Here is a 26,669-nt window from a genome sequence, read left to right on the forward strand (position 1 = left end):
AACAAGCACCCTGTAAGGGTGAATAAGTACCCAGAAATCTCTGAGGGGGAAAGAGTGTACTTTTAAAAGGCCTGCAGCATTTGTTGCAAAACTCAGAAACATAGCTCATTTGGTAGAGCATTAGACTCTTAATCTCAGGGTTGTGGGTTCGAGCCCCACGTTGGGCAAAAGATGAACTTTGTGAGGGTTGGGCTAGATGACCCTTGTGGTCCCAACTCCACGACCAGATGCAAAGAAGGCGAAGGCGACGACCAGGTGGGGCTCCTGCAATTGCAGGTCACCTCAAACGCCCCTGCTCTCGAGAGGCGCTCCTTCCCACTCTGGGGCTGGCTAGCCAGCTTGGGGTCCCCAGCTGTCGTGGGACTACAACTCCCATCAGCCCTAGCTAGCAGGACCCAGTGGTCAAGGGTGATGGGAGTGGTAGTCCAACAACGGCTGGGGAGGGGGGGAATCCAAGTTTGAACGACCCTGGAAGAGTTCCTTTCTGGCGCTGTCCTCTAGGAGGCGCGCCTAACCCACCCAGGTGATGTTCCGGCTTCGCCACTGCGCACGCGCGTTATCCCCAGCAGCGCTCCTTGTCCGGGCGGAAGTGGAAACCGGCAGCTTCGGAGAAATCCTCACCCTGGGCTGGAAGAGTTCGGCGTGACGTCCGCTCCTCCGGCTGAGCCACGTGAGCATACAAAGCCGGTTCGATCAGATGACCTGCTGCAGGAAGAGGCCACGATGGAAAGGCGGTGAAAGGGGAAAGGCGGAACAAGGATCCTGCTTGCCGGGGTGGGACTGGTGAGTGATGGGGGCGATGGAGCGGGGATGTTTGCAAGGCTTGCGGGGAAGCTGGCACGGGGGGGACGGGCGCTGGGGCGGCTGCCAGCCTAAGTGGGCGCGGACTGGCAAAGGGGGCCACTCGCGTTCCCTGCTGCACGACGGGAGATGCTAAGTCGGTAGATGTCTCCAGGCAGCAAGGTTAAGTGGTGTAGTGACTCGGCTCCAAGGATAGGTGCGCAGCCCAAGGGGTGCGCGCAGAGGTGTGGGCTCAGGAGCCTGTCAGGTGCAGCTGCATATGTGCTTGCGCATCAGTGTGGGAGGGATTGATTGGCCGTGTTTTTGTTTTTGTTTATTGTTATGATCTTGAATAACGTACAGAGCTGGAATGGGTCACGAGACAACGTACCCCAGAAAAGGGCATGTCAGAGGCTAGATCATGAGATGCATGCTTGGCCAGGACGAATTATGTATTTAACGTTAAGCATGCAGATGTCATGGGTGACTTTGTTCTTTGCCAAGGATAACGTTTGGCTTGTCCTGCAGGGCTGGGGTGGGTGGGTAGCAGTCATTGGAGTGTCAGTTCAGGAATCATGAAGGAGGGAAACAAGAGCTGCTTAACAGAGGAGAGAAGGTTGCACTTGCGAATCGGGTAGGTGTCATTTTATTTTATTATTCTTTGTTTAATGTGCTTGAACGCTGCTGTACGCGGCAACATCCAAATTAGTAGCCGCAGCAAATGACTGCACACGGAGATGTCATTTTCATGTTCTAAACAGAGGTTATTTCTGTTTAGGAAAGCGAGGGCCCAGGTGGAGGAAGTTGCATAGCAGAACTGGAATCCAGTTACTTTGCAGTTGTTACGCAAGTTAGGTGGAAGTATCTGCTAAAAGAAGGTTTTCTTGCTGAGGAGCCGGTGTAGATTGGGAAAGCTGTGAAGAAATGTAGTCGAGCAGAGAGGTTGGAGCGGGTGGAAAATATATGGTGGATTTGAAGTGCCAGCTGAATCTCATAGACAATATCTCTCAGCAGTAAGTGCTTGGGATACAGCGCTCAGTAGAAAGACACTGCTAGGTTAATTAAATTTAGGTGAGGATGCGAGGAAGGAAGCATGCCTCAGGGACTGGGGCTGTCATTGAACTGCTGCCTTCTAGGAGCTACTTGAGCACTGTGTGTACACAAGGGTGGTCATGTAAGTATGTTATGGGCAATTCTTCTCCAAGACTTTCTTTTTCTTTTTTTTTCTTTACTCCTTACAAAATATTATTACTGTTGCTGGTTTTGGTTTATCCTTAACAGTACAACCAATGAAGGAAAAACAAGAAAAAGAAATCTCTGCAATGGACCATAGCAATTTGTAGTGCGATATAAAAGTAAACACAATTGGGGAAAAACTAAAGGAAGGACAGGGGTTGGGGGAGGAGGGAGAGTCCAAGTCGTGATTAAAAGCAGTACAGAATCTGGAGCAATTCACAAGCTTGTTATTTTCCGTGGCAAGTAGATATTTGCATTCACTTCAGTGAAGGCCCCTGTGAGTGACAGCATTATCAAAGAATTGGCGAGGGGTCGTAACTCACTGGCAATTCCCAACATTTGTATGTGGAAGATCCCAGCTTCAGCTGGTATCCAGGTAGGACTGGGAAAAATAAATGTCCCAAACCTTGGAGAACTGCTTTCAGTTCTATGCTAAGCTAAATGGACCAATCAGTGCTTGTTTTCTGGGGGGACGCAGGGGGACGCATACCCCTAAACATTTTGTGAATCTATGTTTGGTCTCATTGTGGGGCAGCATTTCAATATGAGTGGGAAAATGAGAGTACCCTTAAACATTTTTTTAGATAAAAAGCACTGGGACCAATAATGCAGCTGTTTTGCAGTACTTAGGAGGCAGTCACCTAGGAGACAACAAAGCTATGTAAACTTTTTTCTTTTTACAGTACTGTTGTCACGATTGATTTTTCACTAAGGTATATGACCAGTTATGATGTCAATGTCTTCTCAGGATCTCTCGGTTCTGTGGTTTTTTCTTCTTGTATCTGAGGTTGTAACCCTTCCTCCAGTACTTTTCCAGGTCTCACCTCCTCTCGCTGTTCTTGCTGATTGTAGTAGAATTGGCCTCTTGTGCTTCCTGCTACTTCATAGTCTCTAATCTAATCCATGCCATCAGTGGGGAGGAGACTTTTCCCTGGCTAGTTTCCCTGGCTAGTTTTCAAAAGAGAGCAACCCCACTACCTATTGATGGGGTAATTATAGGATGGCATTATGCCAGGGGTGGATAGGAGAATAAGAGAGTGATTATCTGTGCCTTGCAGTACTCAGACTCTAATACCTAGTTGCTGAGTGTTCTGCTTCAGCTATGATATATCTAGTGGGATAGGAGGGAGTACACAGCTATTGCTGTGCAATTATCTGTACTTGGACTACTTTGTGAAAGAGTTTTCTTTGTGCACAACAGCTTGCAGCTTAAGTTGTTAGGCTCTGCGCAACTAGGGTTTGCTTTGTTATATAAAGGTTGGAAATTGTAGCCTTTTACAATTGCAAAAAAGGATAGACTTTAGGGTCCATTTTTGGTGAAAAGGCTGAGATTGCTCCATGGTTAATATCTTTTGGCAGTGGCAGGTTATTGGAATATTCTGAATGTATGTTAAATTCAGCTAAGTTGGTGCAACAATTGTTTTGGGGAGAATTCAATGATGAAACTGAAACTTCCATTCTGTGTACAGTGTGCATATGTGAATGAAACGGAAAACTTATCTCTATACTATGCATTTGCATAGCTTGCGTATTTCTGAGGTGTGTTCTGTACTGCATTTCTATTGCAGGTTCAACATATGAGCTGTTGGAATAGAAATCAGATAAATAAATTAGATAATTACTACTGGCACTGCATTTGCGTTACAGCAAGATAGCCCTATGCTGAAGAGTGAAAGAAACATATTAATATAAAGCAGAATAGGTGCCAGACAAATTCCAGCAGAAAAGCAGTTGCCAGCCGAACAGCAGCAAAAAATATCAAAAGACTTGCACCTGGCAGTCCAAAATCTTGGTATATTTTAAGTCACATTAGAACTTATAATACCTAATTGAAGTGAACCTACAGAAACTGTTGTTAATTAAATGTATGAATAATTTGGTTCACACATTATGTGTATATGGAACTGTATGGGCTGCATGGCCATAAAATAGAGAAAAAAAATCTTTTAAATTCTTCTTAAACAATGGCTCAGATAGATGTAACACAATACCAAGATTTGGTGTTACATGAATGAGTATTCCACTTTCTCATTCTTTCCTCTTTCTAGTTGTACAAACTATCGTTTGGCTGTAATGGCAAATTGTAGTTTATCACTAACTCTGAATAACAGGAGAGAATTTATGTCTTTGGAAGGAGAGAACAGAGAATCACAAAATAGGTTTTTGATCCTCTAAACTGGTTTGAAGCACTGGGAATAGTAGGTCTGAAGCAAGGCCGTCCGACATGTGGCTCTCTAGGCTTTTTTTGGCAGCCCTTGGCAACATTTGAGGCCCCTGGCAGCCCTCATGCTCCCTTCCCAAAGTCAGGTAAGGAGGTGCTGGGCTTTGGGAAGGAGGCATGAGAGCTCTGACAAGGTCCTAGAGTCCTCCCACTTCCTTCCCAAAGCCTGGTAAGCACTTTTCTTTTTGGGAAGAAGGTGGGAGGGGTTTAGGACCCTAGAATCATAGAATCATAGAGTTGGAAGAGACCACAAGGGCCATCGAGTCCAACCCCCTGCCAAGCAGGAAACACCATCAGAGCACTCCTGACATATGGTTGTCAAGCCTCTGCTTAAAGACCTCCAAAGAAGGAGACTCCACCACACTCCTTGGCAGCAAATTCCACTGTCGAACAGCTCTTACTGTCAGGAAGTTCTTCCTAATGTTTAGGTGGAATCTTCTTTGTTGTAGTTTGGATCCATTGCTCCGTGTCCCCTTCTCTGGAGCAGCAGAAAACAACCCTGCCAGAGCCTTGCACCTCCTTCCCAAATCCCTGCACCTTGCTTAGCTGCTTTTGGGAAGGCAGCATGAGGGCATGTGTGTGTCAAATTTTGGTCTCGCTCCCCCACCCTGTGCGACAAGGCAATGCATGGCCCACAGCTCCAATGGGTGTGCCTCCCTCTTAGTTAGTCCTTATTAGTCATGCCACTTATATGCATCAAGCCTACTGACATATTTGTAGTTTGTTGCTCCTAAAATCACAAGTAATCATCAGACTTGCTAAAACTGTTTTCTTGGAAATAAAAAACCATAAAAGCTTGGAGGGGGAGGGAAGCCAAGAAAGAAGTTCTCAATCTCCACAGTGAACTTCATTTCATCCAGTCTTCTACAGACTGAGTATCAGTTACCATCATAGCTGTCAACGTTTCCCTTTTTTAAAGGGAAATTCCCTTATTCTGAATAGGATTCCTCGCAAGAAAAGGGAAAAGTTGGCAGCTATGGTTATCATTTCCAAGAAAGAAAAAGAAAGGTGTTGAGTAGCATCTGTTTATGTTTTCTTGCATTTTATTTCCCAGTGGAAAGGTATGTTTTAGCAAGAGGAGGTGTTTAGCTGAATTGACCTTTGCCAATCTGGTGCCTTCCAGGTGTTTCATACTACAGCTCCCATCAGCCCCTCTGTTTAGGGACAACAGCTCCCATCAGCCTTGCTGGCTGAGGCTGATGGGAGTTGTAGTGTGAAACAACTGAAGGACAGAGGTTGAGATAGATCACAGTCTTCGTAGGTGAAAGTACTGTAGGATTTACCTGCTTAACCTAGAAACATGTGGGAGCCGTATCTGATGTTAATCACTGCAATGTTTTAAAAAGGTAGGGGGTAAACTCTTTTGTACCCAAATTCATCAGTGTGCATGGAAGAGGAAGCAAAAGTTTCAGTTCTTTGCATGGACACTTTCTTTTTCCTGAAATCTAAGCCCACCACTTTAACCTGGGTGATAGAAAAAGCCCCCGCCCCCTTTTTTAGTTTTTCATCAGTATCAGTCAGGGGCAAATTGCAGGATTCAGGAAATAGGTGCTGACTTCTAATGTGCCCCTTCTTCTGATTGTGGGGGACGGAGAACCGACACAAATTCAGCAGCTAAATTTGGGTGCCTATACTGATAACGTTCAAGGTAGCAGCGATGGCCGAAGAAATCAAGAGTGGCTATCTCGGTTTTGCCTTCAGGGGGAAAGTGTGGGTGTCCCGGACTTTGACAGTGTTACTCTTTGACTCCAGTGATAATTATAGCTAAGTGCTGGTGCTAAAGCACTCCTCTGATCTGGAGTTCTCCTCTGAGGTTGGTCCTGTTGCAACTCCTCCTGCGTAGGTCAGGAGGTGTGCCACTATATAATCACTCTCCCTGGCAGCACCTGCTCCACGGGATCAGAGCAGGGCACCTGTGCTGCAGCAATGTCCCATCCGGAGAAACCTCATGCGATGGATGCAGCCCCGGGAGGAAGCATTGAGCTGGCAGGGGCTGTGGTTTCTAATGCTTCTTCTCCCGCAGCCACAATGTCCACCAGGCGGTTGCGCAGTGAAGACTACAATGACTACAGCTCCACAGAAGCGTCTCCGGATGGTAGCCCTCCCGAGGGCTTGAGCAACTTTTCCAGCCCCTCGTCCTATCAGCGGTTTGGAGAGGCAAACGGGACAACGTAAGTGATTGTGCTCTTCATTGGAATCTGTTTGCTTGCTGTTGCACAGACAAATTGCTTTCAATGAGGCGAGAGGGAAATTAAATTTGTGGACATTGCATCATGTAAGGCTTTATCCAGGACATAAATACAAAAAAAACCCTCAGAGAGTAATCATATGCACCACTTATGCATAGCTAAGTTTCTACGTTTGTTGGGAGTAAGCATTCAGACTTGAACCCAAATTCTTCTTTCATCTAGCAGTTATGTCACTTGTGGGTAAGTTGGGGCACCTCTTAGACCCTCGGATGCATGAATCCAGTCCACCAAGATTATTGTGAAGTTTCAGATTATTTAAGACCAGGGCTCTATAAATTTTCTGGCCCCTTTATTTCCGCAGGACTCCATGATTTGCAAGCACACCTTTTTTTCCAAGAGGCATTGCACATCTACATTACTTCCTCTGGGCTACTCTGAACTTGGAAAACCTGCCCTCTGCCCACGTTCTGTGTACTGAAACCAATTAAAATAATGAGCCCTACTTTGCTTTGCTCTCTGTTTATGTATTGGGTTCCTTGAAGTCCCAGGCTTGGTGTCCCTGATCAGTAACAGTTATGTGCAGGAGCAAACCAAGACTTTGCTGTAGAGAAATGCAATAAATTTGTGTTAGTTTCCAGGAGAAAATGCAATGCTTCCCAGCCTCAACAAGTATTTGATTTCATAGTTCTTCGTTCAAATGACCGAAACATCTCTAACTTATATTGTATGTTATTTTGCTCTTTGCCCTGGCTATTGTTCTTATCACCCTTTTCCCACACAAAAGGAGTTTCAGGTGCAGCTGGTTAATCTGTTGAAGAACTTAGAGGAAGCTTCAGAGCTGGGTCCTACCTGCAGCCTGGAGTTTGTTTTTACAGCTTCAGTTGATTCACCTTTCCTGCAGACTAGAGAGAGACAACATGGTGGCCTACAAGTGATGTTGGACTACAGCATCCATAATCCATGTACAATGTCCATGCCGGCTGGCGCTGATAGAAGTTGTAGTCCAACAGCATCTGGAAGGCACCATGCTGGCTATCGCTGCTGTAGATGAAAGATCTGGCCATTGTTCTGAAGGCTGTGATATGTCATGATAGCATGCTCTGTGTGCTCTAGAAATCTCAGCTGGTCTAGAATGCTGCCAGCTGCCAGAAGCATGTGAGACCAGTTGCTCATTGGCTACATCCTACTGATTTGTTTCCAGACTACACTAAATGTGTTTGACTACTTAAAGCTTGGGCCTGGGTTACCCTTAAAGAGTGTCTTCTCCCATGTATTCTGTTCTACCTTGTGAGAGAAGACTAATGGCTCTAAATGTAAGACCTGAAATAAGACTGTATTCCCCAAAATTCAGTTCTCTTGGTGGTTTCTGCAGCTGTCTCTCTAGAGAGGCTTGTCTAATGCATCAAAATCTTGTCAGTGTCTAGTGAAGATTCATCTGTTTTGCCTTCTTTCAAATGAACTTAACCCACCTCCATCTTTCCTACTCCTTTACCTTTTTTATTTTGTCCACATTATCTTAATCATGATGGTGCTTGAAGTTCTGTTTTGTTACTATGAAGTTTATAAAATATGTTAGTAAAAGTAAAAAAATAAAATAGATGTTAGTTGGCCTCTTATTTTTATTAACCACTTAGAGCATCTTCTGAGTGGAAATAAACAAGTAAGTTCAAATATAAGTTAATAACAGCATCAGTTTTTCAGCTTGTCCATTAGTGCATCCTAATCCTTAATTGTATCTTAAATTTTGCACGGAGTTTAAACCACGGTTGAAATTAGTTTCTCAGATTATGTACAATTCACTGTCTCCACTGGGGAAAAATAGGGATGCTCCCTTGAAAGTTATTGATGGCCTTCTCTGCATTTGTTTTCTCCTCAGATGGTTTCAAACCTTAATACACCTTTTGAAAGGCAACATTGGTACTGGTCTGCTGGGGCTCCCACTGGCCATCAAAAATGCTGGCATTGTGGTAAGACTTTTGCATTTATTCCAGTTGCTCAGATTCTGTGGTTACTCTCAGCCAGCTTTTGTACAAGGCAAGATGAGCTTGCAGGTTTCATTGTTTGACAAATGACATTTGTGCTGATGGCTTAGGACAGAAGAGGGAACCTGTGGGGTTCCATATATTTTTGGACTACAACTCCCATCATCCCTAAGATCCGAACTCTCGGTTCTAATCTTAGTTGGGCTACCGCAGTCACAAAATAATCTAATCACTAGCAGTTGGTAAGCTGCACGTTCATTTTCTGGTGGGCATGGAAGAATCACCAAGAGAGCAAAGGTGAAATGAAATCTGTGGGTACCTTCTCCCCATTCCTTTTTTTTTCTTCCTTTCTTCTATATCAGACTATGTATATTGAGATGCTGATGCATTTTCTGTGTACCTGTATCTGGTTACCGATTCACTCGCTGTGGGAGGGAGAATCAAAGGAAAGAATGGAAGAAATCAAGGGAGCAATTTCTTCATTAATTAGAGTTGTAGCATGGGAAGTAGTCCTTGACTGCTTTTAGCAAGCTCCAGCATCCTACTTCAGGCTGCAAGCAGAACAGAGAAAGCATGTACTAAGAGTATCCGCCCTTTTAAATAAATGGAAGCCTTCAGCCACAGAGCTGATTTCTAGCAATTTCAAAGGAGCCACCCAAAACATCTAAGCCAAAAACATTACCGGGGTTCTCTCCTTCCTGTTCTACTAGTAAGTCCCCACAACAGCAGGGAAGTGCCTGTTTGTACATTGTGCAACAGCAGCCCAGCCCAGCCTGAACAACAGATCTACTCTCTGTTTTGTAACATTGGTTAGGTATTAGATGTATGTAGGCCATAACCTAAAAAAAAAATTCCTCAAGCGTGTTGAAATTATGCTCCCTAACTTTCTTCTAGGATATGCAATGTGGGCATAAGCAGGAGAAACTATCTGGCAGTGAGAGCTGCTAGACAGTAGAACAGACTCCCATGAGAGGTTCCTTGCAGGTTTCTTCAGCAGAGCTTGGATGTCCACCTGTCATGGATGCTTTAGCTGAGATTCCTGCATTGCAGGGGGCCTGACTAGATCACCCTCAGGGTCCCTTCCAACTCTGCAGTTCTGTGATTCTTCCAGCACAACAAGGTTCTTCAGGGACACATAATCAAGATGATGAAAACTGCAATTAATCTATGTTGCATCAAAATAGTTCTAATTTCATATTACAAGATACTGTATACAAAAGAATTTATGTTAGCTACACACAAGCTATTAGCAATATTTTAGCCACAAACAAGTTAATCTGTAATATTTATTGTTTTTAAATCCTAAGTGCTTGATACTGTAAATATCTTGAGTTAAAAAGAACAAACTCTACCCATGGGCTTACCAGCAAGCAAGGCAATTTGGAAAAGGGAGTGAAAAGGGCTGAAAAGAGTTTCTTCAAGATATACGGTAGTTGTGTTTAAATAAAGCAATAGGCATGCATAAACAACTAGTGCCCCCTCTACTTAACAGGGAGGCAGCGGAACCTCAGACGCCTCCATTTTGAAGCACCAGCACCTCTGTGATTGCGTTTGGTGCATGCACCTTCCACGCCAACAGTGTGAGGTGCATTAAGAAGAGATTCCGTTTCCCCCTTTCTTATTCTTGTTCTAGTCCTTCTCCTTAGCCCTTGATCTATCAAGTGGTCTCCTTCTCCTTCTGAGCTGCTGATGTTCTGCTGCTCTTGGTTTGCCCGTGAAGTGTAGGAAGAGCCTCTAACAAAGGGTCCTTCCTAGGCAGCAGTGAGCAGGAGGTGGCTGTCCTTCTTCAGCACTGCTGCCAGAAAATGGACTTTCCTCCTGCAAGTGGAAGGCTGAGCTGTGTGCCTTCCCAAAAGGTGAAACCTAGCAGTGCCATAATGAGGGTAAATGGCCTTTGCCAAGACACCAGGCCCCTTCCGTGCCTTTCTTGATTACTGTGGTAACTGGACCACTTGATGCCCATCTTCAGAGCTCCTCTCATTTACACAGACCTCTATGCTCCATTAGAGTTGGTGCAACATAGAGGCTGAGTGACTAAGTTGTCAATCAGGAAGTCCCAGTTCAAATGTGACTTAGGTCATCAACTAATATTGAAGAAGAAGAGCCTTGCCAGATCAGACTAATCCAGTCTCCTCTTCCCACATTGGCCAACCAGCTGCCTATAAAAAGCCCATAAGTAGGACTAGTGAACAAAAACACTCTCCCCATTTGTGCTCTTCAGAGGCAGACAGTCTCCAATGGTGGAGGCATAACATAGCCATCCAGGCAAGCCAGATCTGGTAGCCTCCCACCTGCAATGTTAAGTTGCCACACAAGGTGGTGTGTAAGCCAGGAATGGGAAACCAAAGGCCCTCCATATGGCATTGGACTACAACGCCATCATCCCTGGCCATTGGCCGTGGTGGCTGAGGCTGATGGTAGTCGTAGCAACATCTCCTGGGCTATGACTTTCCCATTCCTGTTGTAAGAATTACAAGATACAAGAACACATGCACATGCTATATTCTATCATTGTCAACACGATGATGGTAAGTCCCACGGAAACAAACCTCTTGGAGAGCGTGAGCTTCTCTTTCTGACGAGTGGCTACGGTTGGGTTTACTGAAATGAGAACTTGCATTTCTCTCTTCAGCCACAAGAGTGTACTCCTAATGCTCTTCTCTTTCTTGCGCTGTTTAGATGGGTCCTCTCAGCTTGCTTGGGATTGGAATAATTGCCGTGCACTGCATGCAGATGCTGGTTAAGTGTGCTCACCACTTCTGCAACAAGTAAGAAGAAACTCCGACTACTGTTATTTCTCAAAGAACATGAATTTGCCTTGCCTGTCAGTGACATCCCTCTCTATATTTCTTTCCCATTCTTTGAACGTAATGGAACTTGGGGGGGACAGGGACGCTGGCTTCCATTCCCTTCCTTCCATGACTGCCAGTCTGGGTAGACTAGTTGTACCAGAGGCTTTCAGGTAGGCTGCCACCAAACTCTTCTTAGGATCCTTCTATCCCTGGATGGGACAGTGCTTTCAGGGGGGTCCAAGACAAATACTTAGGAAGGGAAGCAAAAAGAGCATCCAGCTTTTGCCTCTCTCTCTCTCTCTCTCTCTCTCTCTCTCTCTCTCTCTCTCTCTCTCTCTCTCTCTCTCCCTCTCCCCAGAGCCAAGGTAGCTTGCCTTTCTCTGCTAAGGCCCACTTACACACACACACACACACACACACACACACACACACAACATGAACCAAGTTGATGAAAGTGTGTGAGAGGCAAGTTTTCTATGAGTCTCACTCAAGCCCACCCAAGACTGAGATCCAGCGCCGAGGGCCTTCTGGCGGTTCCCTCATTGCGAGAAGTGAGGTTACAGGGAAATAGACAGAGGGCCTTCTCGGTAGTGGCGCCCACCCTGTGGAACACCCTCCCTTCAGATGTGAAGGAAATAAGCAGCTAACCTATCTTTAAAAGACATCTGAAGGCAGCCCTGTTTAGGGATGTTTTTAATACTTAATGCTTTATTGTTTTTAACACTCGATTGGGAGCCGCCCAGAGTGGCTGGGGAAACTCAGCCAGATGGGTGGGGTATAAATAATAAATTACTTTTATTATTAAGACTTGAGGCCTAGCGTCAGGCAGCAAACAGTCTGTGAGGCTTCCAAATTGTCTTCATTTTCTCCCTTCTTGCTCACGTGTCCTTTTGTCCCCTTTCTTTTCAAATAGACATCAGAAACGATTTGTGGATTATGGCGATGCTGTGATGCATGGACTGGAAGCCAGCCCCGTTGCGTGGCTTAGGGCTCACTCCATCTGGGGAAGGTACTTGCTCACCTTAGTTGCATTGATGGAGGTGTGAGTCTGGGTGTAAGCAGCTTGTGCATGTGGAAGAGGCTAGGGAACCATTACAGCGACGTCTGGAAGGATGCAACTCTCATCATTCCTGAGCATTGGCTATGCCACTTGGGCTGATGGGAGGTGGAGTCTGACAACATCTGAAAGGACACAGATTTGACCCTCCTCAATCTCTTTAGGGTCTTAAATGTGTGTGGGGGGGGTAGTGACTGCAGCGGGAGAGACAAATGTTCTGTTTAACAATGCTTTTAAAATATTTCCTTCATGGAGCGGGGAGGTGCTCATTCATTGCAAAAGTTCATGGTGGTGTCCCCCCCATGGTTTTTATTGTTGGCTTAATGATTATAAGCGTTATGTGACTTGGTTGCATTAAGCTGTATGTAACCCACCCGGGGGCTGCTCAAACAAATATGGCCTATAAATGCATGCTTACGTAAAAACCGGCCTGTTTGGCACAGAATGTGTAGATCTCATATATTTGGCAGATGATTGATCAGGTATGTTGCATTTATTCTGCAAAGTTCTTGCTATGAAATCAGCTTTCTAAATATGAAAAACTTGACTGGGTTTCAGAAAACATTTATATATTAACTTGGTATTATAATTATAATCATTATAATAGAAAATATAAAAAACAAATCTTCTAGTGCCATTGACGTCCCTTTTGGCAAATAAGCTTTCAAATTTCTGAAACCATGAGGGCTTTTTAAAAACTGGAAGTTGGGCTTCTGACACTAGTGCTGAATGCTGAATTTATCTATTTAGACCTGTGGTTCCCAACATGGGGCACATGCCCAGCAGGGGGCAATTTGATTTTTAAGGAGGAGCAATTCAAGAAGGAGTTATTAACAGTTAATGGCCTTTTAGGCTTTCTCCAAGTGAGTAGGAGTTCACTTTTTGAATAATTAGAATTATATGTCACGGAGGGGGATCTGGATTTTAAAAATGCTTAGGTGGGGCATGGCCAAAAAAGGTTGGCAACCACTGATTTAGACTGAATTGCTACAATTTATTATTTTTTCAGGTACCTGATTGGTTTTTTCTTGATTATCACTCAACTGGGGTTCTGCTGCGTATATTTTGTATTCCTAGCTGACAATCTGAGACAGGTAAGTCTATGGATAATTTACTGGTTCTTTTGTCTGCAGACAGCATAGTTGAGAATTCAGGGATTTAAGAGATCTTAGCATCTTCATTACTGCTGTAATTAGTAGAAAATGCTAAGACTGGCAGAGAAGGGACTTGTTTCTACGACTAGAGCTCTCTTAGCTGGTAAAAAACCCCACCCCTTTTTATTCTCCTTTTAACTTGTGACAAATGCATGGCTTGGCTATGATATACGAAACTCAGGACCCTCTTACATATCAGGCTTGGTCTTGCCTTAGACCTGTTGGATAATATGTTGCCCCTGTATTTGGCCTGGAATAGGATGATGTACCCAATAGGTACCCTGTGGCTGTGTACCTGCAGATTATATAAACACAAGTTCTCTGCCTTGTTTGGGAACAGGGCCTTCTCTGCACCCTGGGTCTGGGATGCTCCCATGAGATCTTGTGGGAGCTCAGACGACCCTGCAACTGGAGCCATCACATGGAGAGGTCCTTGCTCCCAAGCAAGTCAGGGTGCTTAAAAGCCCTTTTCATACTGGTAAAACATGGGTGGCGCTGTGGGTTAAACCACAGAGCCTAGGGTTTGCCGATCAGAAGGTTGGCGGTTCGAATCCCCACGACAGGGTGAGCTTCTGTTGCTCTTGTCAACCTAGCAGTTCGAAAGCACATCAAAGTGCAAGTAGATAAATAGGTACCGCTCCGGCGGGAAGATAAATGGCATTTCCATGCGCTGCTCTGGTTCGCCAGAAGTGGCTTAGTCATGCTGGCCACATGACCTGGAAGCTGTACGCCAGCTCCCTCAGCCAATAAAGCGAGATGAGCGCCGCAACCCCAGAGTCAGCCACGACTGGACCTAATGGTCAGGGGTCCTTTACCATTAGCTTTTAAACCCAGAAATAGTGGTGTCCTGAGATGTTGCGAACTACAATGCTTATCAGCCCCAGCCAACGAGGCCAACCAAAACCTCATTGGCTACTCCTGCTTTTAGCCCTAGCTCCTTATAGTCCCCTAGTTATAATTAGATAGTCGCATATTAACTTACTGACAATCACACCCTCAGAATCGTATTACAAATCAAGCAAAAACCACCTGCTTGTTAATCACCCATTCAACTTTCTTCTTCTTCTTCTTCTTCTTCTTCTTCTTCTTCTTCTCCTTCTCCTTCTCCTTCTCCTTCTCCTCCTCCTCCTCCTCCTCCTCCTCTTGATCCTTAGGTGATATCTGCGGCCAATGGCACAACCAACGACTGCAGTGCCAATGAAACTTCGCTATTGGCTCCAACCATGAGCTCCCAGTTATACATCCTGTCCTTGTTGCCATTTGTGATATTGCTCGTCTTTATCCAGAATCTCAAGTTCCTTTCCATTTTCTCCATGCTGGCCAATCTTCTCATGCTGAGCAGCCTGATAATGATATACCAGTACATTGTGAGGGTATGTACAAAGATCAGTGTGGAATCTCTTCAGAATTTCCCTGTAGCAATGGTGGTGCCATTTTGCAGGGCCTCCTGCAATTGTAGGTGAGCCATCAGAGGAGGTTCCTGCAGCTCCAAGGTCAGCACAGCCCCTTGGATGGAGTGTTTCCATTTTAATATAGCACCCTCAATGTACATGGTGCTATATAGAATAAGTAAACAACAAGACAGGTTTCTGCCTTAACTGGCTTGTGATTTAAATTTCAACAGAGAATGGCAAGCAAAATATGTTTTGCTTCAGTTGAAAGGTGAAGAGGTTAAAAACCAAGCCTTTTTGTATTTTGAGGAGAATTCTGGCCTAGGAAAAAGGGCACAGAGTTAGATTATTTTTTTAAGTTCAACAACATCTAGAAGGCTGGAAGCTCACCTTTCCTGATGTACAGGAAGAAGCAGAATGCTTTTGCTATGGGTTGAACACAAGGGGGGAGAGAGAGAGAGAGAGAGAGAGAACACTTTGTTAGGCTACAATACATCCCAAAAGATTAGCCACCGCTAGCGTAGCAGAATTGATATTAGTAATGTGTTAGGCAAGTTTAGGAATAAACATAGTGTTACATGGGCAAGTTCTCTAATGTTGGTTGGCTTTTCCTTGCATTAGTTCTGTTGTGAGTAGGGTGTAGGAGTGGTAGATAGATATTAGATATTCTACATTTCCTCTCAGAACGGGTGAGATAAAAAACAAAGTAGCTATGTGGTACAGCTGATGCTTTGCAAGCAAAGGGTAGAATTCGATATCAAGCTCTTCCACTTCTGATTACACAAACTCTCTCTCTCTCTCTCTCTCTCTCTCACACACACACAGAGTTGCTGTCTAATAACAACAGGGAACATTCCTCGGTACCAGGAAAAACATACGAGGTGGCCACACCACACTAACTGACCGTTCACAGAAATTGCTTCATATGAGTTTCCTAGGAGGGTCAACAACACTCTTTAAAAATGAAAGTTCAGAGTTTGGGGGCAACTGCTTGGGGGCACCAGTGAAAGTCTTTGTGGACACTGGGCTAGATGGACCAGTGGTCTCAGTTGGGATGAAACAGCTCCTATGTTTCTATTGGAACTCCCCCAAGGAAGTCTTTGGGACCTTTGCTCTCAAATATAAATGACCTTTTCTTTTGCCCTTTGCCAGGGCATCCCAGATCCTTCCCATCTGCCTCTGGTGTCCCAGTGGAAGACCTATCCTCTGTTTTTTGGCACAGCCATCTTTGCTTTCGAAGGCATTGGAGTGGTAAGTCTTTCCCTTGTGTGTGCTTGGCTTGTTTTGCATAAACATTTAATTAGGGGTTTGGATGCAGCAGCTCCCTGGCGTGCTGTGAATCCTGTAGCACTTAGGCATCAGTTGCTGAACATATGGGATGGCAATCTATGCATTCTAGTCATAGATATTTTCTTGTTGCCTCAGTTTTTGGAGAGAGTCCATGTTTCCCTTTGCAGGCTATTGATAAGCTTGCCGAAAAATGGTCTGGGGTACTGGGATCAAGCACTTTTAGATTATTATTTTTTCTAGCTTAAAATTTGTATTTGCAGTTGTGACGCATAACCGATGTATGTGAGGACTTGCCTGCATAGCTTTATTTTTGTGGTCTTCAGAGCTGGCTTGCTGGAGGAAAGTGGGGTAAAATGTTTGATCTCTCCCATCCTTCCCTTTATTCCTCAGGTAATTGTCTCTTTTTATGGAGCAGTGGTTTTAGCTTCAATTTAGTTCAGTGGCGATCTTGTTTCTGAGCTCCTGGTGCCATTCTGAGATGCATTAGCTGAAAAAGCATTGCGTCCACAACAGTACACTTCTAGTCAACACTGGTTAGGTCACAGCTGGAGCAACTGAGTTCAGTTTTCAGTTCTCTCATTGAGAAGTATGTCAACAAATTGGCCAGGGTTCAGAGCAGGCAAGGTGGTAAAAGGCTTAAAGTGCAAGGGGTATTATGGGACTCTGAAGGAAGTAGTTATTTGTTTACTTGAAAGGGAAGGTATGAAATGGGTTTGTACGATCGCTGTAGGGAGGTTGAGAGGCAAAGAGGTTATGCTGAGTACATCTAATCAGAACGGCAAGGAATGTTCTTAACTGGAAAAGGTAGTTGATTTGCACATTTATAGAATCTCTTGTTCTGGTTGACTTGCACGTTTGTAGATTTGAGTGAAAAAGACTGCAACGTTTGGGTTGGTCTGGGTACACACTGTCAAATATCTAAATTCAATAACTAAAAATTCTGTTGGAAAACTGACCTGCATCTTTGCTGTTTTGATCTTTGTTGATTGGTCCGCAACTTACTTACTTACTTTCTTTCTTTCTTTCTTTCTTTCTTTCTTTCTTTCTTTCTTTCTTTCTTTCTTTCTTTCTTTCTTTTTTAAAGAAAGCAGGATATTTAAAATATATACATGCATATATGGCGGAAATGCAATTTAAGTCATGTAACGTTATGACTTGTAGGTCTCATCCATGATTACTTGTGTTTAGTTTTGAAATCTCTAAATCCCTTCTATATAAAGCACCTCTGCTTGTTTCTGTTTTTCTTTGTAAAGTGCAGAATGGCTAATTGGTCTATGATTTCAGCAAGGGTCAGGGCTGTATCGTGTATACAGTACAGTATACAAAATGTTGAAGAGTCGTTTTCCTCTGACCTATGTACGCTTGTATTCTCTGGAAGCAGCAGTTGTATTTGAGTCCCTGCAGATTGCTTCTTGTGTGTGTGTCTTTTTGAATCCTGTAACACGAGAAAAGTGCCTTACATTTATTTGGCAAGGGCTAGAATGGCAGACGGCTAGAATGGACGGTGTTCTCGAAGCTACAAACATGAGCCTGACCAAACTGCGGGAGGCAGTGGAAGACAGGAGTGCCTGGCGTGCTCTGGTCCATGGGGTCACGAAGAGTCGGACACAACTAAACGACTAAACAACAATAAAGAATGGCAGAAAATGATTTTCAGACAGCTTTTAGAGATGGACTGAGGCTCAGTATTCTTAAACGGTTGAAATTTCCCAATGGCCTTTGAGCTTTTCATTATTGGTACATCAGGAAAGGTAGCTTTAGCTGTCCAGAACATCCGAACATGACCCACTGAATAAGGGGGAGGAATTTGAACCTTTGGATGGAATGCTACTTAGCAACTGTGCTTCATGTCCTTTATCATTATTGGGTCACTGTGTAAACATCAAAGCCCAAAGTCGATTAAGATTTTTTCATTGTTACAGAACATCCTGTACAACAATGGCAGTAATACATGTTCCTTAAATGAGCAGTGTGAAGAAATTAAAACTTTTGGTTTTTGCAATCCTTTCTTCCACAAACAGAAGCCCATTAAAAATAAGATGCAACATAATTAGTGGAACATAAGATGCATCTTTTATGCCACCAAAATAAACTTTATATTAAAAAAACTACCGTATTTTTTGCTCTATAAGACTCACTTTTTCCTTCCTAAAAAGTAAGGGGAAATGGGTGTGCGTCTTATGGAGCGAATGCAGGCTGCACAGCTATCCCAGAAGCCAAAACAGCAAGAGGGATTGCTGCTTTCATTGCACAGCGATCCCGCTTGCTGTTCTGGCTTCTGAGATTCAGAATATTTTTTTCCTTGTTTTCCTCCTCCAAAAACTAGGTGCGTCTTGTGGTCTGGTGCGTCTTCTAGAGCGAAAAATACGGTACATTGGGGGTTGCCTGGGGGCTCAGTGGTACTCCAGAGGTCTTTCCCTGGTGACTGGATTAGACAGCTAACTGTTCAGTAGATTTATTGGTGGCTATAAGTTATCAAGATCTAGACATCTTCAGTGTTCAAGAGATGGTGTATTTTGTTATCAGATGCTGGGGATTAACAGCGGGTTGATACTGAAAATACATTTTTGGCATCTGGCTGAATCCTGAGGAGACTGGATTGATGGAATTGGTCTGCCCTGGTGCATTGTGTTATGTTTTTTGAGGTTCTGTGGCAGAGTTCACGGGCTGAAGCGTCATTTGAGTGAAGAGTAAGGTGACTTAAAAGATTTTTCTCTTTCCCCACCAAGGTGCTCCCTCTGGAAAACAAGATGAAGACCCCTCACCATTTCCCCATCATCCTCTATGTGGGAATGGCAATTGTCAGCAGCCTCTACCTCAGCCTTGGAACCCTGGGATATTTGCGCTTTGGAGAAAACATCCAGGCCAGCATCACTCTCAATCTGCCTAACTGTTGGTAAGTTGAGGCAAGGGAAGTCTCTCTCCTGGTGCAAATAAGATTTTGAATATGCAGATAGATGCTGAGGTGTAGGAAACAATTTGCAAGAGACCTAAGGCACTCACTCTGTGGCCAGAAGATGTTCAAGTGGAGTGCACTGTGTGTGTTTGTTTGTGTTTGTGGTCAAGCCTTCATGGGTTCAGGCTCCTCAAGAGTCATCCTTCTGCCCTGTGCTCATAATCACTCTCAACAGTCCACTTATCTTCCACTCATCTTTGTGTTTTGACTGAGATGACCCAGAGACCGGTTGTGGTGCTATAACCAAGCAGATACTTCCTGTCAAAAACTGATGATAAGGACAAACACTTCTGAGTTGCACTGGGTGTAGCCATACAGGAGGCTAGTATCGCTCTGGGGAAACATATTTAATGGGTTGCTGCCGTGAAAACATTCAACAGAGCAGCCAACACCTGTAATTGCAATACGTCATCTTGCTTTTGCAAGTGATCTGCCTACTTCTTATTTGACTTTCTTAGGATCCGGTACCTGAAAAATTTCCTCCTTCCTTATTCATGTCCCTGAAAATCTGTTTACTATTCAAGTAATTTGACTGCCCGTGTTGCCACATATTGGACACTACCTCTTCTGAAAGTTCATTGCTGGTTACGAAACAGTGGCTATGACCCAGTCTGCAAGCACTAACTTAACTTAAATCCTTGTTTCTCTGATGCACGGCTCAATTCATGCTGGAAGCTTTTTTGGGGGTGATTATTCTCCACTTTCCTGTGATATATACTTTACAGGCTACTTTGAACCTGAAGGCACAGTGCAGCATGGGCATCTTTAAATCCAGAAACTCCTAAGGGGACTTGTTTGCATGTTACATTCTAGAGAGATATTTTGACCTAGTGTGATTCTTGGGCTCTCAAGCCCTTCTCTCCCTTTGAAACAAAGTGATAAAGGAACTGGTATGTGCCATATTATTGGATGCAAGATCTTCCTGACCACCTAATATTCTCCAGGAAAGCATGGAAAGTTTTCAGCTGGTTAAGGGAATACTGCATTCAAGTAAACACAACATGGGGAGTTTCAGTCACTACTTTGTCTCAGCAGGAAAGGGAGACATGTATTCATTCCAGGTCAGGATTTCTTAATAGAATATAACGAGAAAAGAGACTCCCATACTTATTCAGACATTAGCTGTGCAATTCTTTGTGCATCTATGAGAACTTTTGCATCAAATGTTTGTTTTCAGATGGACCTGATTTTTGAAAGCAGTAGTCCATTCTTGTATTTCAAAGGATGTTGAAATAATCTTTCATCACTGCCAGTGATGCTTAAACTGGAACTGTTTCAGTTTCTGTTTGTCATCTGAGTTTTTACCAGCTAACACCTTGCAGACTTGTCCGTTACCAAATCAGAATGAAGGAAGGGTTGAAAGACAGGGATTGTGGTGCTCTCTAGTGGATTCCTTGCTCTACAACCTGCTGCTTCAACCTGAATCTTTCTGAAAATGAAGGGTAATAGTTTCCACAGCGCTTTGAAATAGGGAAGTGCAAAATACCACATTAGGTTAGCCTTGTGTGTTGCAGTGTGACACACTTCTCTTAGTAAACAAAGGCAATGCATGAAGATACTGTTCAAAGCCAAATGGGTCCAAGCTGTGCCACTTGTAGCATGCGGCATTAGGTCGTCTATGTCTTGGTTTTTAAAAGATATGTGTCACAGTGAGATCTTTAAACACACTGGCTAAAAGGATGACGCCTAGGGCTGCCTTTTCATAGATAATAACATTAAAATTGGAATTCCATAGGAGGCCCTAGACAAAGCTTTTGCTGGTTGCAGTGATCTATAAGCCCTCAGTGTCTGCATAGCTGCTTTATCTTTTGTGCAAAGCCCATTTCTAGGGACTAAGCAGAGCTGAGGTTTGCGTCAGATGAAAAAATATGCATAGATTAAATGCCTAGTGGTGGCTGCTTGTTCATTTTTTTTAAAAAAATTTAAAGGCCATGTTAATTGATCAATCGTTTTGTCGGCACACTTTAGAGTGTCGGCGATCGAGGTCAAAGAAAAGGGGTATGTCTCTCTTCCGCAACTAGTAGCTTAGGGCCTCCTCCAGGCTGATGCCAGTCGGTCAGCTTCAGATGCTTCTAGGTGAACTCAGGTTTGCGTGAATCCACTGCTTTTGCGGCCAGTAAGTCACCTAACATGGAGCATCTGAGGAAACTGCAGATACAAAGCTGGATCTCTCTTAACTACATTTTAACAAACTGAACACCACATTGGGCATGTTTACAAATTCTGTCAATGGTAGCTAAATAGTATGACAGCACCAACACTGATCAGATTTCTCCTGGGTCTGACTTTTACTTTAGACTGTGATTTCAGATCTCGGGTAAAAGGGGACGCTGATTCACCATCATAATGTGTGTATTCGGACACACGGTTTGTCATCATTTATTATGGGGAGCATCAGTCGTAGGAGGTTGCATGAGGTTGCAAAAAGTGCCTTGTAGTGTGTGAAATGGCCCCCAAACTGGCTATACCTGGAGGCAAAAATATATGCCCCCCAGCAACTTCCTTTGGCTGTGATGCTGGCTGGAGAGATTTGGAAATAGCACTAAGTTAAGGTCAATTCCCCCCCCCCCCCCATCAATGCATTTTCATTGGTTTGGGCTGTTTCATGTTATAAAGGTGCCTGAGGGTGCTCAAAGAAGATTTATTTTAGGCGTACCTGCGGCACACAAAATGTTGCTGGTCTACTGCTCCCTGACCATTGGTCACATGGACTGGGGTTAATGGGAGTTGGAGTCTGGCAACACTCGCCCCCCGATCTAAATCCAGAAGTGCTGGAAGAAATCATTGCTGGGTGTTGGGAGTGGAGAGGTATGATATAATAGAAGCTTTTTCTCTGCCAGCAGCACTGCTTGTATATGTGGATTTCGGTGCTTGCTCTGAGCTCATTTTGTGCCGCGTAGCCGCTGCTACCAGCCTGCCACACAGATGGGCAGAGAACAACTCTGTAGGCAGAGTGGGCACGCCACATGACTTCCAGGCATGGGATGTGCAAAATCAGCACTTCTAATTAGGACTGGGAAGCTGTGCTGTGCTGCGGAACACACCTTAGGGAAGTGTTCCATTGCGTTGCCAGAGCTTAAAGACCTTTTTTGCAAGACAGGCAACAGACTGTTCAGTCAGGGCAAGGGGTGGGGATTGTGCCGAACATGGACTTTGAAGCCACCGAGGATTGTGCAAATTTCTGTTCCTGTCCTGCGGCAAGCAGCTGCATGGCATATTATTTCTGTTCCTTGCAAGGCAGGAACACTTTCTCCTCTTGTCTACTGTTCATTGCATTTGTTCAGATCACCAGAAGGCCTAGTTCTCTGGGTCCACATCTTTCCCATCAGTCAGACCTTAAATGCAGCTCCTGTTGACCCTCTTTCTGGAGAAAATAGCCTAGAGCAGTGGTTCCCCAATAGCTAATTCAGGGCCGGATTGCGGTTTGATGAGGCCCTCAGCTACTGAAGGTAACAAGGTCCTTTATATGTCTTGCTGTGCTTTGTCAACAACAAATTGTCTCTGTTTTTTGTGTTGAATATATGCTGTATGGTAATTTATGGACCTAATAGGTATCTAAAGCCATTTGCACATAACAAACTATGTATTTGATCAAAGTAATTGTTGAACTGAAACCAGTAATATTTTAGGGAGTAGGCTAGCAGGTGGGGTCCTTTACTTATATCATAGGAGCCTACACAACACAAAACACTGTTGCTGTATGTAGGTTTTATTTTATTTGTTTTTTATCTTATATTTTGGAAATGTACTCCCAGGTTTTTTTCCCTTTAGATTTTTTTGGCACCTCCAATAGAGCGGGGCCCTGAGCTACAGCTTGTTTAGGTAAAGTTAAAGGGACCCCTGACCATTAGGTCCAGTTGTGACCAACTCTGGGGTTGCGGCGCTCATCTCGCTTTATTGGCCGAGGGCGTACAGCTTCCGGGTCATGTGGCCAGCATGACTAAGCCGCTTCTGGCGAACTAGAGCAGCGCACTGAAACACCGTTTACCTTCCCACTGGAGCAGTACCTATTTATCTTCTTGCACTTTGACGTGCTTTCAAACTGCTAGGTTGGCAGGAGCAGGGATTGAACAATGGGAGCTCACCCCGTCGCGGGGATTCAAACTGCCGACCTTCTGATTGGCAAGTCCTAGGCTCTGTGGTTTAACCCACAGCGCCACCTGCATCCCATAGCTTGTTTATCTTATACGTAAATCCAGTACTGAGCTAATTACTGAGGAACCCCTATTTTTCAAAAGCCAAGCCACACTCCCTACTTTTGAAATTTTTGATAACTCTGTGGTAGTTACCTCTGCAAAACAATTTTTTGAAGAAAATGTGGGATAGCCTCTAATAGCAAAGGATTTTAGGTATACTAAAAAACAGACTAGGACTGAGCAATATCTAGTTTTCAACACTGTGATATATCAGCAGCTAAACATTGAAAATGACAAAAGTTTAGTTGTGGGGGAGGCAAGGAATGGGGCTGCAGACCCTTGGATGCGTTCTGCCGAACCCCAGGAGTCCCCAGACCCCTAATTGGGAACCACTGGCCTAGAGCTTTGTCCTGCATTGCAAGCTGCAAGACACAGAGGACAGAGAGAGCTCTACATGCAGAAATGAGTTTCAGAGGTTTGTCTTGTTATATAATCCACGGGTCAACTTTTACTTCTTTGTTACTTAGCCCTTCCTGAAGTCTTCCCTCCATAGATTTTATATCCTTGTTAAACATCTGTTGGATTCCCCTCACCCCATTTCAATAATATATGAGACTCCATCCTCTTTTTCTTTCACTTGTCTGGGGCCCATGTTTTCTAGATATTCACTTCCCTTTGTTTGGTTACCTTGACTTTCCATTCACTTTAATAGTCTCTATTTGTATTAGCTTTATTTCTGTTTTCACTAGGATGCTAATCAAATGAGAATTTCAATTCATTCACTTTCTTGCTTAGTTCATTGATAATACACATAACTCATTATGTGCCTTCTGAATTATTCATCTTAATTCCATTAAATTATGCGTTTGATTTTCAGTAAAGCAGTTGATATATTTACTTATTGTAATCTGACATTTCAGCTGTTGCTGTGGATAGTCAATTCGTAATTAATTTCAGTTTGTTTGTCTTAACTTCGTAATTCAATAAGCAAGGGGTTAATTAATTTGTCATCCAATTCATTAAGTTATTGCTTTAGAGTTAGTAATTCAATTATTCATTAAATAATCACTTTGTAATCCAATTTATTGTTTTATTATTTCAGTTCAAAGTTCATTTGTTTGACTTGGCTTAGCAATTCCGTTCCTTATATGCCTATCACTTGTGTATAAAATCTTTGATCCACTATTTCCTTATTAGTTTATCATTAGTTAATTTATATCTTCAGCTTCTGTACATTCCTTGTTCCTTTCACCAAGTCCTTTGATCTTATTTCTTTCTTCGCTCCTGTAGTTCAATGTCCAGCTGCCGTTTTTTCTTCTTCATACGGCTGCAAAGTATTTCTTTAGCTGCACGGCGTTCTGCCTTGCCGCCTCACTTTTTGCCAAATCTGCCTGCCAAAGTAGCAAGTCCCTCTTGGGGTGCTGCACCCCAGTGGCTGCCTTATAGGTCCTGGCTGGATCCTCAGGAAAGGTCTCAAGGTGTTGCTATTGAACCCTCCTCTCTCTTGAGACGCCTGTTCTGACCAGCTGTAGTGGCTGAGAAGCAAGCTCAATGCAGCATACACTCAGAAACTGCAAATAATCCAGAATGTGGCTGCCAGACTTGTGACTGGGAACGGCTGCCAGGACCATATAACACCGGTCCTAAAAGACCTACACTGGTTCCCTGAGCTCAGTTCAAAATGTTGGTGCTGACCTTTAAATTCCTAAGCAGCTTTGGCCCTATATACCTGAAGGAGCGTCTTATTTATCCTGGACACTGAGATCCAGCTCCTCTCACACCGATGGCTCGCTTCCCTTCTTTTCGCTTGTTTGTTCCTTTCCCGACTTTTGATTGTTGCCATTTTTACGTAACACGCTGTCTTCCACGTAAACATGCTCTATGGGTAGCTCCTGAAATAGCTTGCCTGTGAGCCGAGCTGGTGAAAGTGCAAGCAGCGATGACGTCTGTATTGCATAGGACTTACACCCGCGCTAAAGCTGGCAAGTGCTTGGCTGTGGGAGAAAGGGAATAATCAAAAACTGTGAAATATTCATGACTCAAACTGATAAAAAGCACTTTGAAGGTATGCTTCAGCTTTTCCGTTAAAAAAGAATAAAGTCAGGGTAAAATCATGCTTGCTGCTGCAGAACGGGACAAACGTCTTTTCAACTGCACATAGAAATTCCTCAGAAAGATGCAATGCAAAGGTTTTAGGTTACTGATCATAGAAGTAGTCGGGTGTGTAGTTACAACATCTGGCACAGCTCAAACATTGGAGTGAATGGTGCTGTTGTGGAGCTAGTGGCCGGATCAATTTTTTGGTGCTCTTTCAACTTTTCTCTTCCCTTCCCCCGCCTAATCTTCATGCCCGTCTTTCTTCATTCACTTGCCAAAACAATGTTAACGCATTTGGATGCTCTATAGAGAAAAAAATAAGTATATGCAAATTGGGTTTTAATCTGCGTAATTGTGGGCATGTAAATTTGGCTTCCTTGACGTAATCGTTGTGTTTTTGGAGGGATTGTTTACAGTATGTAGAACCCTTGGCATATGGCTCCAAATTATAGGTTCAAAACCCAGTGTTGGCTTGTGAATGCAGCTGATAGCTGGCTCCCTCTTTTGACAATGTGAAAGCAGCCTTACAGAAAGTTACAGCTGTTCTTGGGCAGAACTTTATTTTTTTGAAAAACAGAAATTGTGATTATTGCAGTCCAGCTAATCTTATAACCATCTTGGTCACTCCTCTTTCCACCTGCTCCTCTTTTAAATCGGGGAGGGAGAATCTTTTTCATCCTGGAGATCACATCCTCCCCTTCCAAGGGCCTCATCCTGTGGCGGGCAAGGCAGAAATGTGCAGCGCGTTAAATGTAAAGTTTACCTCTGTACATTAGGCCAGTTTCTTCACACACATGCCTCTCTCTCCTCCAGGCTAGCAAGAAGCTCTATTGGAGTTCAAGTCCAGCCAAAAAGCCCTCCAAGAGGGGGCAGAGTAGGCTTGGTGAAGGTTGTGAATCAATTAGGTGTGTGAAGAGAGTGTGACCTGGAAGGCAACTTTTGCCCCCCATCCCCAGGCCTGAGGTTTCCCCATTCCTGTTGTAAGCAGATGAACCAAATAGGATGTAGCATTGACTGGCCTCACCCAGTGCCTTTCATCAGTACTTCCTGTTTTATTAAAAGAGAAAAAGAACCCTGCTGGGTCAGACCAAAGGCCTGCTAGGGCCGCATCCTGTTTCCCACAGTGGTTAACCACATGCCTCTTGGGCATTCTGAACCACTGTTTATAGTCTGCTGCCAGAATGGGGTTTTTTTATATACCGCAAAGCTTTGTTTCATGATGCTGTGGTTAAAAAACATTCCATAAACCACCCAGAGAACAGTGGGCAGCTTTTATATACAGCGGTATCTCAGGTTAGACAGTGTTCTCGAAGCTACAAACATGAGTCTGACCAAACTGTGGGAGGCAGTGGAAGACAGGAGTGCCTGGCGTGCTCTGGTCCATGGGG

The 26,669-nt window shown here is 44.0% G+C and overlaps 1 protein-coding gene across 3 annotated transcripts in view; it reads left to right on the plus strand.

The window, feature by feature from the left end:
- Window positions 1-639: 639 nt before the first annotated feature.
- LOC309364198 (proton-coupled amino acid transporter 1-like) overlaps window positions 640-26,669 on the plus strand; it is a 41,340-nt gene continuing 15,310 nt past the window's right edge. The window contains exons 1-9 of one of the 3 annotated variants that reach the window (XM_081901060.1): window positions 640-783; window positions 6,261-6,408; window positions 8,303-8,393; window positions 11,088-11,176; window positions 12,114-12,209; window positions 13,267-13,351; window positions 14,566-14,784; window positions 15,955-16,053; window positions 18,822-18,988. In XM_081901060.1, coding sequence (XP_081757186.1) covers window positions 6,266-6,408; window positions 8,303-8,393; window positions 11,088-11,176; window positions 12,114-12,209; window positions 13,267-13,351; window positions 14,566-14,784; window positions 15,955-16,053; window positions 18,822-18,988 — 989 coding nt within the window. In that variant the 5' untranslated portion in view covers window positions 640-783; window positions 6,261-6,265. Of the gene's footprint in view, window positions 784-1,312; window positions 1,415-2,615; window positions 2,678-6,260; window positions 6,409-8,302; window positions 8,394-11,087; window positions 11,177-12,113; window positions 12,210-13,266; window positions 13,352-14,565; window positions 14,785-15,954; window positions 16,054-18,821; window positions 18,989-26,669 lie in introns of those variants that run through there. The other 2 variants (XM_081901061.1, XM_081901062.1) reach the window with 2 other exon arrangements.

The sequence above is a fragment of the Podarcis melisellensis genome (genome assembly GCF_964234715.1).
Source record: "Podarcis melisellensis genome assembly, chromosome: 2".
NCBI lineage: Eukaryota > Metazoa > Chordata > Lepidosauria > Squamata > Lacertidae > Podarcis > Podarcis melisellensis.